Source organism: Sycon ciliatum, chromosome 2, assembly GCF_964019385.1.
Source record: "Sycon ciliatum chromosome 2, ocSycCili1.1, whole genome shotgun sequence".
Taxonomy (NCBI): Eukaryota; Metazoa; Porifera; class Calcarea; order Leucosolenida; family Sycettidae; genus Sycon; species Sycon ciliatum.
Window position 1 is genome coordinate 9,841,069 of NC_088644.1, and position 16,384 is coordinate 9,857,452.

At 47.8% G+C, this 16,384-nt stretch overlaps 1 protein-coding gene across 2 annotated transcripts in view; it reads left to right on the forward strand.

Annotated features, from left to right (window-relative positions):
- LOC135808579 (protein DD3-3-like) overlaps positions 1–16,384 on the forward strand; it is a 35,218-nt gene that overhangs the window by 13,670 nt on the left and 5,164 nt on the right. For both annotated transcript variants that reach the window (XM_065321793.1, XM_065321792.1), the window contains 9 exons: positions 3,854–3,940; positions 4,695–4,847; positions 5,567–5,663; positions 6,254–6,385; positions 6,673–6,888; positions 7,159–7,454; positions 8,415–8,630; positions 10,705–10,774; positions 11,701–11,804. In XM_065321793.1, the coding sequence (XP_065177865.1) occupies positions 3,855–3,940; positions 4,695–4,847; positions 5,567–5,663; positions 6,254–6,385; positions 6,673–6,888; positions 7,159–7,454; positions 8,415–8,630; positions 10,705–10,774; positions 11,701–11,804 (1,370 nt within the window). In that variant the 5' untranslated portion in view covers position 3,854. The remainder of the gene's footprint in view (positions 1–3,853; positions 3,941–4,694; positions 4,848–5,566; positions 5,664–6,253; positions 6,386–6,672; positions 6,889–7,158; positions 7,455–8,414; positions 8,631–10,704; positions 10,775–11,700; positions 11,805–16,384) is intronic.

Sequence of the window (16,384 nt, forward strand, 5' to 3'; positions counted from 1 at the left end):
ATGCACTTTGGGTCGGATTTCACGGAGGACAACTGTACAATGTCATGTACATGTACTAGTACATGGCTGTATAGTTGTGCTAGGTGGCCATGAGTAGTACAATCATGCAGTTCATGGCAGGCACATGGCAGGCATGCAACAGACATCTGTACAGGTACCATCTAGCTGATAGCTTGCAACAGCACCTGAACTAAAGGACATGTACATGTACATGTGTCGTAGCAGACTTTTCCTGTTTGCACTCACGTGCAAAGTAGAGCTTGATGGGCTCAGAGGTTCTTATTCTTTTGTCTGATCATTGGAAAAGAGGACTCGTGACTTCTTCAACTGTCCGCTAGAGAGCCAAGAGGCAATTGGACCAAATGTCAAATGACAAAGAGCGTGACCACTGGTTTACTCCTGTCTTGTATTCTATGGCTAATGGGACTTTCCACACGTGTGTCACTGGTTGTGAGACTTATCTCCTCACCCTGCCGTTCGAACGTTCGGCCCTGCATCTGCCGCTGGATTATGCCAGGTCCAGGTCTGGTATAGCCCATATTTGGTATAGTCTTATAACTCCCCAGAGTGTGCCAAATATGGGCTATAAGAGATATAGATATCCCTGCCTACACATGGGAGCTTTCCGAATAAGACATACAATAAACCGACCTGGCCCCGTTTACTACCTGACTACAGTAAAGCCTAAAGGCCGATTCATACCTCATTTCACGTACTGTAAGTCAACAAATATTCGGCGCATATTTATTTTCAATTGTGCACTCAAAACCATGTATAAACAATTAAAATGAAACAATTCCAGAACGTTTTCGTGTGACCATCATCAGTGGAACATCGTCACATAGTAAGAATCACTAAAACAACCAGTTATATAGCTAGAGTAATATGAAAAGAAGCGTGAGAATGCAGCACAGCTAGCGGTTATGCATAACGCGTGAAGTGTGAACCTTTGCAGTGTATCTGAGAATGGTTTTTTCATTGCTATTTTACGACTGTTGTCTCCTCGTCGGTTATTTAAATATTTATTTTCGGTAGACATACATGTACCATAACAATTGCAACTTTCGCATTTCAGTTATCATTAGAGGCACGGAACCAAAAAAAATGAAAGTTAGTAAAATGAAAGTTAAATGTTATAGACACAATCTCTGCTGCACAGCAATGTGGACTTTGTGATGAATCAATCATGAAAAGTAAGTTCAACAGCAAATTACTTTTCACCAGATTCATAACTGCTCAAGATGATGTGCTTCCTCTTGTATGGCTGGACATTTTGGACGACGTGGTACTGACGTGAACCGACCAAGTGCAGGCGTTACATCAAATTTGGACGGCTTGGGGCCTTCCAGAGCGATTCGCATGAGGTTGTCAAGGGTTGACGCACCCAAGCAGCACCTCCAGTCGGTCTTAATGCGGCGCATTGTGCTGATTCTCTCTCCACAACGGCGTTGCTAACAGGTAAAATCAGCAACAGTTCCACCAAGCGACAGAAGCTGGGATAGTGCTCTCGGTACTTTGACACCAAAATTGACCAGACTTTCGGGCTGGGCAGGGGCGAGCAACTGGACTTCCAGAAGGACTTGAATGCATCCCACTCGGAAACAATGCTGTCCTGCTCCACGTCATTAGGAAGCATGGCCACAAAGTGCTTGTAAACCGCAAGCGCCACCTCTGTGCCTAAACGCCTTAAGTGCATCAGCATCTTCCGGCCATGTGCTACAGCTCAAAATCTTCACAGCCTAGCTGCTTGGGATTATTATTATATTTTTTCAAGATAGCCACAAACCGGCATAGTGCGAACGCCAGCAAGAGATAGCAGGGAGGCATATAAAGATGGCAGCCGAAGCAGCTGAGGCGGGGCGGAAGCAGCTAAACTGACCAAGGGTCTTGGTATCAACACCGCTCGTACGCGCCAAACAAGATCATTGAACCTCTGCCTTAGGCAGGCATCCATGGATGAAGCATAATTTTATTCTTGCAGTATGCAAGGCATTTACGGTAGCCTGTTGCGTTCCGCTGAGCTTGATGCCCTTGGGTAACACCTCTTGGTCAGCTTCCAGAGCAACCAGAAGCTCTGAAAGCTGAGAGTGGCCCAGGAGATCGTCTGTCTTGAGGTGCTCAATCATTGCTCGACAGGAGGTGAGACTCGAGGTAGCGAACTGGACGTCAGCAGAACTGCACTGTAGGCTGAGAGACAGTGCAGTTTAGTTATTTTATTTTATTTTATTTTACTCAACTCGTGGTCCATGACCGATTGGCACGCAAAGTGCGAGAGAGGGGTGATAGCCAACCACGGCAAGAAAAGAAAAGAAAGGAAAGTTATGGTGTCAAGATCGTGTCGTAGAGCAACAGATTAGATTCAAACTTGAAGCTCTTGAGCTACTGCTATAGGTAGCCCCGGAAGCGTGCAGAATCAGCTGAGTTACCTGCTGACAGCTCTTGCAGGTGTTGGATGATGACTGTGTAAAACCGGAGAAGAGCTTTGATGGCGTTGCGTTTGTGCTGCAGCCACCGGGTGCCATGCGCCTTTTCCGGCGTGACGACATTTTCTTCCAGCTCTGTTGCCAGCGCTGCATGTCACGGAGCCTCCTGGGGCTCTTGTGGTAGACAAGATAAATGTTCGTCAGCATGGTTGTGATGTCATCGATGTACGTTTTGGAACAGGCATCCTTGGCAGCAAGTTCCAAGCGATGATTAAAGCAGTGCACACCTACTAGCCACGGCATGTCAGCACGAAGGCATGCTACAACACCACGTCGAACACCAAGGTTGACAGCAGCACCATCCACACACAGGCTTACCAGCTGCTTCTTCCAGTCATCCTAGCCAAGTTCACTCAACGTGCTGTCAATGCACGCTAGTACTCCCTCTGTGGCGCTGTCGTCCACATCCTTCAGGTCCAAGAACCAAGAAGCGAACCTCGACATTGCCATTCTTGTTGGAAATGCAAAAGACGGAAATCAGTAGTCCGAGTGTACAAAACAGACCCTGTTGGTTGGCAGCTCTGCATAAGTGTGCTCTCTCTCTCTCTCTCTCTCTCTCTCTCTCTCTCTCTCTCTCTCTCTCTCTCTCTCTCTCTCTCTCTCTCTCTCTCTCTCTCTCTCTTATCAGGTATGCTTTCCTGAATGCCAGTGGGTAAAGTTGAGAGGTGTGTTGCAAAACTCGCATCAGCACAGGATCCCTTAAAGTAATCAAATCCTCATTCTCAACACTCAGTCAATAGACAAAATAAAAGGATTCCAATGATAGGAACTGATTAGGAAGCCACCCAGAACACATCTGATCCACATGAGTTGAACACGAACTTTATGAACTCTTTAATGCATTGATTACGTAGTTGAATGCATCGTTGCTCAGTTCTTGATGCTGGGATTTACTTTACATAGATCTGGTGTTGTTATGCATGCCGTATTACACTCACACCTCGCTTATCCGGGCGGTGCGGGACCGAGCACTGCCCGTAACTTTGAAATGTTCGTAACTGCGATTCACATTCATTTTATGGGGAAATGTCATAGATATGGCATAACATTATGACATCGCTATTTCAACAAAAAGTGACAAGAGTAGTAATATTATAATATAAGAGTAGTAATATTTCCACTGAAACTCACCCAAAGGGTGCCCGGTAGACCGAAGTGCCCGTAATTTCGGGGTCCGGATAACCAAGGTATGAGTATACCTATATGGTAATTGTTGGCATGGAGCTAAGCCACCAGTATACCTGCAGCGTTCAAGCATCGTTGACAAGGGACTCGTGCCAGGTGCAGTCCGTGCTGAAGTTCCCTTTTCGGTTCATCAATGTGTTTTCGCCTTTTGCATGTTCCCGTGCTGTGTGTGTTCTGTGCTTCAGGATGTTTAACTCTCAGAATAACAACCGTGGTGGTTACAACGTTGGACATACCTACTACTATCAGAAATCTCCTGTCACATTCGAGTGGTACGTCACCTCTTTCTTTGAGCACCTTTGCAAAAGCAATAATTATTACATTGTGGGATTTCGGATGATTTCTAGGCGGCTTGTCTTTTTATGGAACACATCCAATCGGCAATGCAGGATGAATGTGAGCAATCATTTGTAGAGCGGTTTAGAGGTATCGGCACTAACAGAACGCATTTTGGGGTTGTACAGTCAGCCATCTGAAGTGCAATTAACTTTTGGGGGGGGGGGGGCTCCACTGAAAATTCCAAATTTAGCCCAAATCTGTGGATTTTATTGAATCAAGTGGCAGGGTCAATAGTATATCTCAATACCATAGTGAATGTAGTGTCCCGGTGGTTATAACTGTCTTCTGTCTTCTGCTCAAGCCTGAGTAGGAGCTCTGCCTGGGGTTATTTATTACCCAGCGGTATGCAAGTGTTTGTAACTTTGTGCTGATCTGACTGCTATCTACATGTACGGCATCAAGTATGAACAGAGTAATTTAGGAAAGTCCGATGTTGAGCCAATAATAAATAGAGAAAAAATTACTTTCTGCAATGACTCTCTGAGCTGCCCAAGGGCCCTGGCAATTTTTCACTGCCTTGTCAACAGCAGCAAGTTCTTGCTAAATGGCCATTTTTGTCTCTGTTCTGGTGACGGAGGCTGATTGGCGGACAGTACGATTGGACTTCATTATTTAATATTGTGCGTACGTGTGTGTGTGTGCATGCCTGGGTATGTGTGGGTACTGTCATGTCTGCCGCCGGTTCAGGACAAACGGGCATTCATGCGCCGACGAGAACAACAACTGTGAGATCATTATCCAGTACATGTGTCACGATAAGCTGCGCGATGGATCGGTCGTTGGCACTATTCCTCTCAACCCTTCGCCGTGCAGAGACTTTGACTGTACGGATGATCACAGGTGAGTACACGATAGGGTGCTTCATTGTTATGCTGTCTTATTCACTCCAGAGAAACACACCAGAAAGAATCCAATGGTCACACCGACTTACACGCCAACCCTACCAACGTTATGGTATGCACCGCGGGTGAGGCGATAACAGCGGAAAGAATGGTTGGAGTTGATATACCCCGAGCAAACGCAGAGTGAAAGATAGATCAAATTGAAGGGACTCGGCGAACATGCTTGAAGAAGATATAGGAAAGGGAACGGCAATACAAACACACTGAATAATCAGTAACAGACGCATGCCACATAGATACCAGGATGATAAGGAGCAGAGCATTCAGTCTAACTTCATCAATTCATAGTCAGAGGAGTCTGTTCATGTGACTAAGGGAGGATTGAATAGCCAGGATGATATAGTTACACTATAAAGCAGGACAGGCAGTTGGCAAGGAAAGAGATCACAGGTTTCCGTAATGCACGATTTCAAGGACGTTTGCACGGCATCTTATTCTTCTTTGATGTAATAATTGTCACATCACTGGATAGGACGACTGGTGCCTGACAGTCCTGTGACAACAAGATCTTCCTAGTGAGCAGCTCTGTTTTTGAACTGTCATTTTTCTTTTGATACAGTGTGGCTCGGCTAGTGTTTTGCCCCATGTGCTTGTCACGGAGGTTGAGCAACACACCACTGAGTGACTGTGGCTGTGTGATGTTGATATATTCTGCAGGTACGGTATGCACGAGCACCTAGACGACTACTTACGCTGCAAGGCTACTGAGCGTGGTAACGTCTTCTCCGCTCAGGAAATCTACAAGACGGCATGGGTACGTACCCCCCCGTGTGGCTTTCTGCTGCAAGTGTAGATGTACGAGTCGTAGAGCTTGGTATCCTTATGAAAATTGAACCCTGCTGTCATATTGCCGCACACCAGTGGGAAGTGTGTTGAACTCCCTAGCAATGCCGGACCCAGGATCTTGCCTGGGGAGTGTATATTGAAGGCCACGCGCAGCAAGTTATCACACATGTATACGGCCTGCATCGGGGTTGACCTTTTCGGAGGTGAGGAGATGGCCTGCATACCGTGTACCTTGTCCAGATCTCCACTAGTTGCTGCAGAACAGTACGGTGGCTACAGTAGAAAACATGCCCACGTGTCACAAGTTGCCTGATGATTGCATTTAGCAAGAAACTTGGAGTCGCGACAAACTCTTGGTTAAACCTCCTTTGTGCCCGCGTGTGCAATAGTGCTCCATTTCGCCGTGCTCTGAGCCCTCTCCGCTGGTGAAAGGACGCCTCTTCTCGGTGTAGAAAGCATGCCTCTATTCTCACTTTCAGGTTCGTGCTCTCTTTACAGATGTGTATATGGCTGACACACTGTTCTCACTTGCCCACTTTCCACGACTTTGTATTCTAGCTCCGACGTTTGCAGGATAAAGCTCGTTTTGAGGCCACGTACACACGCCAGAATCCGACTGGAGCTCGCTATGGATACGAATGTCCGGAAGAGCGAGACTACTATCCGTACTGGAACCCGAGTCAATGGAAGGTAAGCTAAGCTGTGTGTGTGTGTGTGTGTGTGTGTGTGTGTGTGTGTGTGTGCGCGTGTGTGTGTGTGTGTGTGTGTGTGTGCGTGTGTGGACATGACGGCACAATTAATTATTTTTATTTTGTACATGACAGCATGTAGGGATGTAAACTGTACAGTGCTAGTATTGCTGCCTGAAGATCATTGCCTTGCACAATACTCCGAGTTCCATTCATTGAGCAACGCTGTGTAGTTGCAGGCTCTTGTACTGAAGCATGTACTGTGCTAAACTCTCTCTCCTTGCGTAGGATATAGCCGTTCTGACGAATGATGTTGCTCGCTGCCAGTACTATCAGCAAGAGAGTCAGAACGTCAAGAAGAGAGGCTATTGCAGCTTGCCTGGTCCCGTTCACTACTGGTTCACACGCTGCCAGAGTCTGGACAGCAGCCTGTTTCGCAGCTTCATCATCAACCAGCCCAGTCCGCACTACTTCCCTGCGCCGCTCAGCCAAACAGTGTGCGAGGTGAGCAACCTGTTAGAGCATGATATTCCGACAGGGGACATGGGGCGCTTACTGCTGCTATCTTTGCTCTGGTGCCTTGGCATTTACCACCATCCTCTCTTTGTACAAACTTGCTTTGAGCGTGCTATGATAAATATTTTGTATCGTTTCAGGTGTGTATAATATTCTAGTAGTTCAGAATACTAGGCAGCACTGAAGTTCTACTGTATGCGATGATCAGTTTTCATTGACTTTGTCCTTTGGTGCTTGTCTCCTGTTCGTTGCTTACAGCAAATGTCCTACAACTACACGTCGTTCCAAGCTTGGGTTACCAAGTTGTCCTTCTACCGCCGATCGAAGTGCACCATTATCGTCCCACCGGATGACCCAACGCAAACGAACAAAAGCAAGTCTCTCGCCGCTCAGTGGATCGAAGTGCCCGCCCACAACATGCCCGCGCCCGCTTGCCATGAAGCGCCATGGTCGCGCGACAATCACCTAGGTAACGGTATGGGCGGCCAGCCAAACACGTTCCACTGGACTGTGCCGGACAATGTGGAGGCCGATAACTGTGCTTTCAGGATCCGGTGAGTCCTGGAATATTTGATCTTGATGTGTTTAAAGGGGAAGTTAAGGCAAAAATCAAAATTTCACCAGTTGTAGTCTTCGGGGTGATGAGTCGAATGGTCTTGGTCCGAGAAAGCTGAGACGCTCCCTTCCTACTTGAATCCCAATCGAACTCGCGCACTTCCACCGAAACTGGGTGACTGCGCCCTACTAGATGGGGATTTGTATGCAAAATGTCACTAAAAGCGCCATTTCGTTCTTATAAAAGCACGGATGACCGCGATTGGCCCATATGTTGTAGTCTTTTGGACGCTGAGTCGACTGGTTTTGGTCCGAAAAGGCTGCGATGCAGCGTTCCTCCTTTATTCTCAATCGAACATGGTTGAACAAGCGGTCACGTGCTCCTGCGTACACCAGTCACCTGGTCACCGTGCCTGCAGGGTACAACTTACTAGCCTGTTTGACCTTTTTTGGGTGCACTCCTGTCACTAGAGTTTAACTCGAGTTGAACCTTGGTGTGAAAGTTGTTGCCTGCTGGCGTGGTGACCAGGTGATTTGGGCACCCAGGAGCACGTGACCGCTTCTTCAACCATGTTCGATTGGGAATAAAGGAGGAACGCTGCATCGCAGCCTTTTCGGACCAAAACCAGTCGACTCAGCGTCCAAAAGACTACAACATATGGGCCAATCGCGGTCATCCGTGCTTTTATAAGAACGAAATGGCGCTTTTAGTGACATTTTGCATACAAATCCCCATCTAGTAGGGCGCAGTCACCCAGTTTCAGTGGAAGTGCGCGAGTTCGATTGAGATTCAAGTAGGAAGGGAGCGTCTCAGCTTTCTCGGACCAAGACCATTCGACTCAGCACCCCGAAGACTACAACTGGTGAAATTTTGATTTTTGCCTTAACTTCCCCTTCAATATGCACTCCAGGTCTTCTCATGTCAATCTGCTCGGCGTTTTCTTTGCCTGCATTTGCAGCTACAACATCTCATCCAACGATTACAACTCCTGGAACGCCTCACGATCTGATGACTCGCTTGAGAATTTGACGTTTGGCTTCGCAACGCCAGCCAAAGCCAGGTCACGCGGCTTTGAATTCAAGAAGAACCCGGTCGTGGATATCTTCAACAACGCCAACCTTCGCCTTCGACTAGCAATCAACACACAGCAGCTTGGACGCACCTTTCAGGATCGGTCAGTAGAACATCATAATGGGCTAGCGATCTAATTGCGTGAATTGCCATCTATTTTTTGAACTCTCAACTTCCACCATGGTCTCTTTGCAACTTTAAACTAGGGGTATGTGCTAGTGTTGAAACGAGCGTATCTATAACAAACGAGCGATCAGTTCCACTAACGAGCAAGCTATCGATAGTGACTACACCCAATTTCCAAAACTTGCTCCGATCGCTTCGATTTTGGTCTCATTCGATTCTCCCAGGCGTAGTACATAGGAAATCTGTAAGTATTATTCGAATCGGCCCAGCCATTCTTGAGTTATAGTCATTTGAAGTGCGCCAACTAATACTTACTTGGACTTTTGCTGGAAACAGAAATGAATGGGAGCGATGGGAGAATCGAGAACGACCGCACAGTCCGTGCATGCAGTACAGTGTACAGTGCACACGCCTCGTCACTCGAACTGCGCGTACGAAATTGCATACTTAGGTATGCTGGCGCAGAACAAATTCGCTCGTAGAGGAAGACGAAAGCGTCTCACCGCCTTGTAATTTCACATGGCCAGTAGTTTTTCGACGCTGAAGACGATGGAATAGTCCGCGACGCTGCGACCCGACCAGAACAACCCGAAATTCATACCCTGAAAAAGCGCTGAGCGCAGAGCTCCTAAATTTTGTCGTATGGAAACGGGACTTCGGGTCTCAAGGGCACGAACATCTCCTCTCTCAGATAAAGCAATTCACTCGATGCGATATTCTACAATTTGACCTGGCCACGCCGAAATGCACTGCCATGTCGGATTCTCCCATCGGAAGTATAGAAACTTGTTCCAAAAAATCAGCGTCTGGGTGCGAGGGAGTAAAGTCACTACTATCGAGCGATCTAACGAGTTTCATTGATGTGGCAAATATGATTATTTTTTTGAATAATTTTTTTTCTAAGTTCGATTTTTTTCAGCTGGTTCAAATCATCACCGCCGGCTTTTGGGTTTGCTGCTGCTTCACTTCGGACTGCTGGTTGGTGTCGAGATGTCTTTTCAGCGCCGTCGTGGATTAGCCTTTGTAACAATAGACCGTTTTGCAAAGATTGCAAGTAGCCCTGGTCTTCGCTGCATCGCGGAAGAAAACTTCCAAACGACTGAGCGTAACTTTCACTCGAATGGAGAGGTGACTGAAGCATATCCTGCGACAGGTCAGCAGATGCGGAACAGGACATCAGTAGAGTCCACCAAAGCTGCAACGACAACTGAAACAACTCAAGTGTCGTGCAGGCATACAGTCACCTGTAACTGCGAGTGATTTTCACTTTGCGCGGGACTGGACTCTCGATCGACCAGGGAGTCGTAACAGTCATATTTTACGACTCCCCGGTAGTGCTGACCCGAATTTGCTAGCAATTCTTCTAGCAAAATATCGAAGAATTTTGAAAGGGAATTTGCTGGCAAAATGGAGCAAAATATCGGTGTGTTGGCTGGGAATTGGGAGATTTTACACATATACGGTGCACATGACTCATTTCGGCACAATTTTACCAACACGTGACTCACTTTTTCTCATTTTTGCCAACACGTAACCCACTTTCGGTCAGTTTTCTCACACGTGACACAAATTTTGGAGCAAAAAGGGAGCAAAATATCGAGTGGCCTAGCAAAATGAAAGCAAAATTTCGACGATGCACGAGCAAAATTATGCCGCAAAATATCGAGATTCAGCTGGCAAATTCGGGTCAGCACTACTCCCCGGTCGACATGTATTGCCATGTGTACGGAGTACGGTGTACGGTGTTCGTTAGTGCAAACGAGCTGGCCGCACAAACGAGCCGAGTTTCTGGCGAGCGAGCTAACGAGTATCCGGTGAGATCGTTTCAACACTAGTATGTGCTGTTGTTCCTAAACCCCAAGTCTGATGGTTAAGACTTTCAAAACGCACTTAGCGGACAAGACATCCTGGATCTAGCTTTGAACAGGAGGCAAAAGAACATTCATCTCTGGGTGGTGATGTTAGTTTTGCCTTTGCTTTTCTTGCCATCGCTTGTAAACTGTGCGTATTCATGTGTATCCATGGGTGCGTTTGCGTTTATGTGCGCGCAGATCTCATACATTTTCCATCAAGAAACAACCAGCTGGTGTTGGAGCCAACGCTCGAATCCATAATGTTCAGGTGAGAGACGATCCTCCGCCGTAATCCAAGAAACAGAACCGGGTGAAGAGAAGACCACACATCTAATCCATGCAAAACCCGTGCTGTTTTTTTTTTAATGCCATTCTGCTGATGCATGTGTGCATGAAATAGCATAGCATTACATGTTCACTGGGCACTGACACCTACTGCAATCTGCAGCTAATGCAGCTACAGTAAACTCCCCAGATTCGGACGCCCCTAGTCCGGTCATGTCCGTACCGGGCACCTTTCTGACCCATCTAGAGTCACAAAGATTGGCGTTTCAACGGAAAATGGCCCCAAAAAACTATTGATTGGCATACAAATGTTTGCTTGCATGCAGTAAGTATGTAAGTTCTACGTTACGGGTAATTCCTACTTACAGACAGTGCTCGGTCCCAACCTGCCCGGATCTGAGGAGGTTTACTGTACCTGCATGCATGCCAGTGTAGGCTGTCACGGTGGACACGTCGTTACCGACAGCCGTGTCTTCTACGCACTAGCACGGGTATCAGATTCCTGCTAATAATAGTTGGATTATGGTGAAATAGGAGAAGGGCAAAATGTCACGAGTTATGACTAACTGTCCACCAACGTAACATTTTGTCCTTCTCCTTTTCACCATAATTTAATTGGCTCACCATCCGAGTTGAATAGTTGGATTGTCGATATTATGGGCTGTTTTCTCTCTTCTAAAGTTACCTGCGAGAGTGCTCAATGCCCCCTATGCCTAGGGTTGCATCTTGTCTTGGCCCGCTGCTAGTCTACCTGACTGGAGTCAGCATACTGGGAGAGAGCCAGCTTTGGACTGAATGGCACCCAGCCTACAATAGAATAAGGGGAAAAACGTCCCTATTGAAGTCCTGTGAGGGACGACACGATTACGCGGAACAAAACTCCCTGTTTACTTTATTTTGTTTGAGCAGGTACGTGGCAAGCGTGGCAATATAGTCCAGACCTATCCTGGGGTTGAGTACGACTTTGTACCGAATCGTCTTGCTGTGTCGAAAGGAGACTACATCCATTTCCAGTGAGTTCGTTGACTTTCCGTCGATAAAGCCTCTGTGGTTTTTCTCTTTTACGCAAGCTTTCTTCCTTTATCTATGAATACCATAAGCCGTGCTGCTGCTGCTGCTGCTGCTTTCTCTCTCTCTCTCTCTCTCTCTCTCTCTCTTTCTCTCTCTCTCTCAGGAAACTGCACCATGTGCAATAGCTGCAGAGCCTAGGTCTACAGATACATGTCTAGTATAAGTCAAGTGATCCTGGACCCAGTCACCTAACATGACATTGTTTGGATAGTTAGTGTGTAAACACGGTGCCATACTGAAGCCATGAGTCGTTGTACCCTAAAGTACCGTGAGAGCACCCCACCAACTCGTCCTTTCGTGGTGGTGGTGGTGGTGGTGGTGGTGGTGGTGGTGGTGGTGGTGCTATGGAGGTGGTGGTGGTGCTATGGAGGTGGTGGTGGTGGTGGTGGTGCTGCTGCTATGGAGGTGGTGGTGGTGGTGGTGGTGGTGGTGCTATGGAGGTGGTGGTGGTGGTGGTGGTGGTGCTATGGAGGTGGTGGTGGTGGTGGTGCTATGGAGGTGGTGGTGGTGGTGGTGCTATGGAGGTGGTGGTAGTGCTGGTGGTGGTGGTGGTGCTATGGAGGTGGTGGTGGTGGTGGTGCTATGGTGGTGGTGGTGCTGCTGCTGGTGGTGCTGCTGGTGCTGGTGGTGCTGGTGGTGGTGCTGGTGGTGGTGCTGGTGGTGGTGCTATGGAGGTGGTGCTATGGAGGTGGTGGTGCTGGTGGTGCTGGTGGTGGTGCTATTGTGGTGGTGGTGCTGGTGGTGCTGGTGCTATGGTGGTGCTGGTGGTGGTGGTGGTGCTGGTGGTGGTGGTGGTGCTGGTGGTGGTGGTGCTGGTGGTGCTATGGAGGTGGTGGTGCTGGTGGTGCTGGTGGTGGTGCTATGGTGGTGCTGGTGGTGATGCTGCTGGTGGTGCTGGTGCTATGGAGGTGGTGGTGCTATGGAGGTGGTGGTGCTGGTGGTGGTGGTGCTGGTGGTGGTGCTGGTGGTTGTGGTGCTGGTGGTGGTGCTGGTGCTGGTGGTGGTGCTATGGAGGTGGTGGTGCTGGTGGTGCTATGGTGGTGCTGGTGGTGGTGGTGGTGCTGGTGCTATGGAGGTGGTGGTGCTGGTGGTGGTGCTGGTGGTGGTGGTGCTATGGTGGTGGTGGTGCTATGGTGGTGGTGGAGCTATGGTGGTGGTGCTATGGAGGTGATGTCATACCGACAAGCACCTTGTACACGCACTGCACGCTGTTGAGTCTATCTGTACGCAGTTTACCTTGGAACTCCACTCAAGAACATGCTAACTGCGACCTTAGTACACTAAGAGCACGTTCGGATTGTCTTCATCAACTGTTCCAACAAATTTTTTAAAGAGGTTAGTTGAAGTCCCCCCCCCCCAATAGAACGGTTTCTATCATTTTAGAGTTTTTCAGTGGAATTGTCATGGCGATGATGGCGTCCGATCCGGTTTCTAGTTCTGTGAATGATTCTTTGCAATCACTCAAAGAGTCTTATTATTCTGTCGGAAGTGCATTTTTGTGCGCTTCCCTGTACCTTTGACCTTTTGACACCCATCGCCGGAAGAGGAGGGGATGACAGCGATGCTACAGCAAAAGCCATATCAACTGTTACTTGTGCTGGGATTGCACCATTCAACAACAGCTTGCAAGGCTGAAGAATTGACCACCAATATTCAGCCTTTGTACATTACTGGCATTCACTATTGCAAGTGTTTCTCGTGCAATAGATTTTGCGGTCGTCGCCACCATCGCTGCACGGATCGTACAGGAGCTGCTCAGTAGTGATGATGAAGACGAAGAGGATGTGGAGGAAGAGGAGGTTCTTGCTGCTGCTGCTTTTGTTACTGGTCGGAAGAAACGTTGCTGTGTGGTAAACTACTCAGAGGAGATTGTGCCAAGACTATTGGATATTTCTTTCCGCCAGCATTTTCGCTTGGCCAGATCAACTTTCAATAGCGTGCTAGGTCGTCTAGCTACCCTACCTGAGTTCAACCCTGACTCGTCCCACGGAGGTTTGCCACCAGTATCACCAGAGAAGCAATTACAGATCACGCTGTGGGTATTTGGAAACCAGGAGTCATTCCAAGCGGTAGCGGACAGGTTTGGCGTGTCCCGTTTAACATGCCATGCTGTTATGAAGCGCGTGGTTAGTGTTCTCTGTCGGGAAGTTGGACCAAGCGTCCTAAGATGGCCAACTGGTGATAGTGTGGGAGACGTAATCGAAGGATTCCGTTACAAATCCAGAGGCTTTCCCGGAATTGTGGGTGCGATCGATGGTTGTCACATACCTGTAAAGGCACCTCTTGATGATCCGCTTTCGTACATCAACAGGAAAGGATTCCATTCCCTCGTTTTGCAAGCCGTGCGTGATCATGATGTCATGTTATTCACGGACACATTCACTGGCTGGCCTGGAAGCGTCCATGATGCTCGTGTGTTTCGTCGATCGCCCCTCAGTGATGATTTGGAGAAAAATGGCTTGTGTCAAGGCAACGAGTGCATTGTTTGCGACAGTGCCTACCCACTGAAGCCCTACCTAATGGTGCCCTAAAAGGGACAGACCAGTCAAGGCCAAAGTACGTTCAACACCCGCTTATCCACGGCTCGTGTCACTATAGAAAGAGCGTTCGCTTTGCTCAAGGGCCGCTGGAGACGACTGAAATACATTGACGCCAGTGATTTGGACCTACTGACCAAAATGATCCTGGCATCATGCGTACTCCACAACCTGTGCCTTCTCGCGAATGATTCTGTCGAGGATATGCTGGAGGAAGAAGATATTGATGACGGTGGACATGGAAATGCAGGAGAAGCCATCCCTATTGGTACACACGCTGCCACCGCAGTTACGAAACGGAACAAAATAAAAGCCCTTCTTCAGCAGACGCACAGTGAAAGGTCCTAGACAGGAGGACTGTTCTGCCGAAGACTGTCTGGTTTGTACATGTGTGTGTGTGTGTGTGTGTGTGTGTGTATGTGTATGTGTGTATGTATGTGTGTAGCAAGCGTCAAAGTGGACAATACTGTATGCGTTCGGCTTGAGTTATTATGACAGTCATCTCGTTTGTATTTCTTCATTTTACCTTCATCTAGAATCTAGATCTTACCTTCATCTAGATCTTACCTTCATCTAGATCTTATTTGCCATTTCTGGCAATCGTTCCATAATTTTGCGTTGATCTGCATTTACTAATTATTTATAAAAAATGTTATGCTATGACGTAACTGCTGTTCTTAAAGTAGCTAGCCATATCGCTGCGAAGATTATTTGTGGATCGATGTTCTTTTTGTCTTTTCGGAGGTTCGAGTATCTTGCCTTGCTCGTCTCAAGAAGGACAATGTAGTTATTCTGCTTGCATGTTAACCAGTGTTGCGTTTCCGCTGTTCTATTGCAGTAATGATGAATCAGAATTTATAATCTCCTTTCATTGAGACGTCGACATTTTGTCTTTGTGCCAAGCAGCAGTCGAGCTGTTTTCCGCAGGTACAAGGACTGTAGGTGCGTGTATATGAACTTTGCCCCCCCCCCCTCCCTTCCAAACACACATACACACACACACACACACGTTCGAACGCACTTGCGTGCTGATTCACATACATAAGATCTTCAAATACAAATGGAAGACATTCAATTGTAGAGACAAATGTGTCACAAAATCTATGTTCTAATTTTTCCCGATTCTGCAATTATTATAGTTTAGAATGGAACTTTTTTTGAACATGCATCTTGGCGACCATTTGCTTAAGGACATCCGTGAGATTGTCAATTCTTTCCAGTTTCTCCTCGAGCCTTGTCTGTGAGCTTGTCATTCTTTGCTCCCTTGCCTGCTCCACCGTCTTGGTCAGGTCGTGCAAATCCTCGAGTCGACGATTTGCGTTGGGTCAGCTTTTTAGGTTTCTTCTTGAGAATCGAACCTGGCCACGGCAGTCAAGGCAAGCACAGCTGCCAGAGACATGCCACTGAAGACCATGACTGATCTGAGTGGGCTCAGAATGCGCGCTTTGGACAAGCAATCATGGAGGGAACTCTCAGCCTGAGCTGGTTTTGCTCGCGGCTGCAACGCACGGTGTAGTGAACCCAGAACAGAAGCGGACCAGGCATCATGACTTTGCACATCTATCGTTATGCTGCTTCATTACGCGACCTGTTTTATTATTATTATTATTCTTGAGAGGGACCTGCTCAATACGTTCTTCTTTACCACCCTCCTCATCGCTGGTGATATGCACACGCTTTGCCGATTCAGTTGCTTTCACTTCAATTAATTCGTCCGCTGGATTGGCATCTTCTATCCGCATTGGTGGCCTGCGGACTCCGGCTACCACCTTGGCCTCCACCGAAACTTTATCGCATAGCACCTCGCTGAGCTCTGTCATGAAGACACGTTCTCTCTTGTCATTGCCCGTTTTAGCGTTGTGGTCCTTGGTACGCTTACATGCTGCAACACGGGTTTTCCACTTGTGTTCACACTGGGCCTTTGTTGGGAGAGCAGTGGATCCAGGGCAAAACTTGCGAACCTCATCAGTGATCAGCTGCCACAC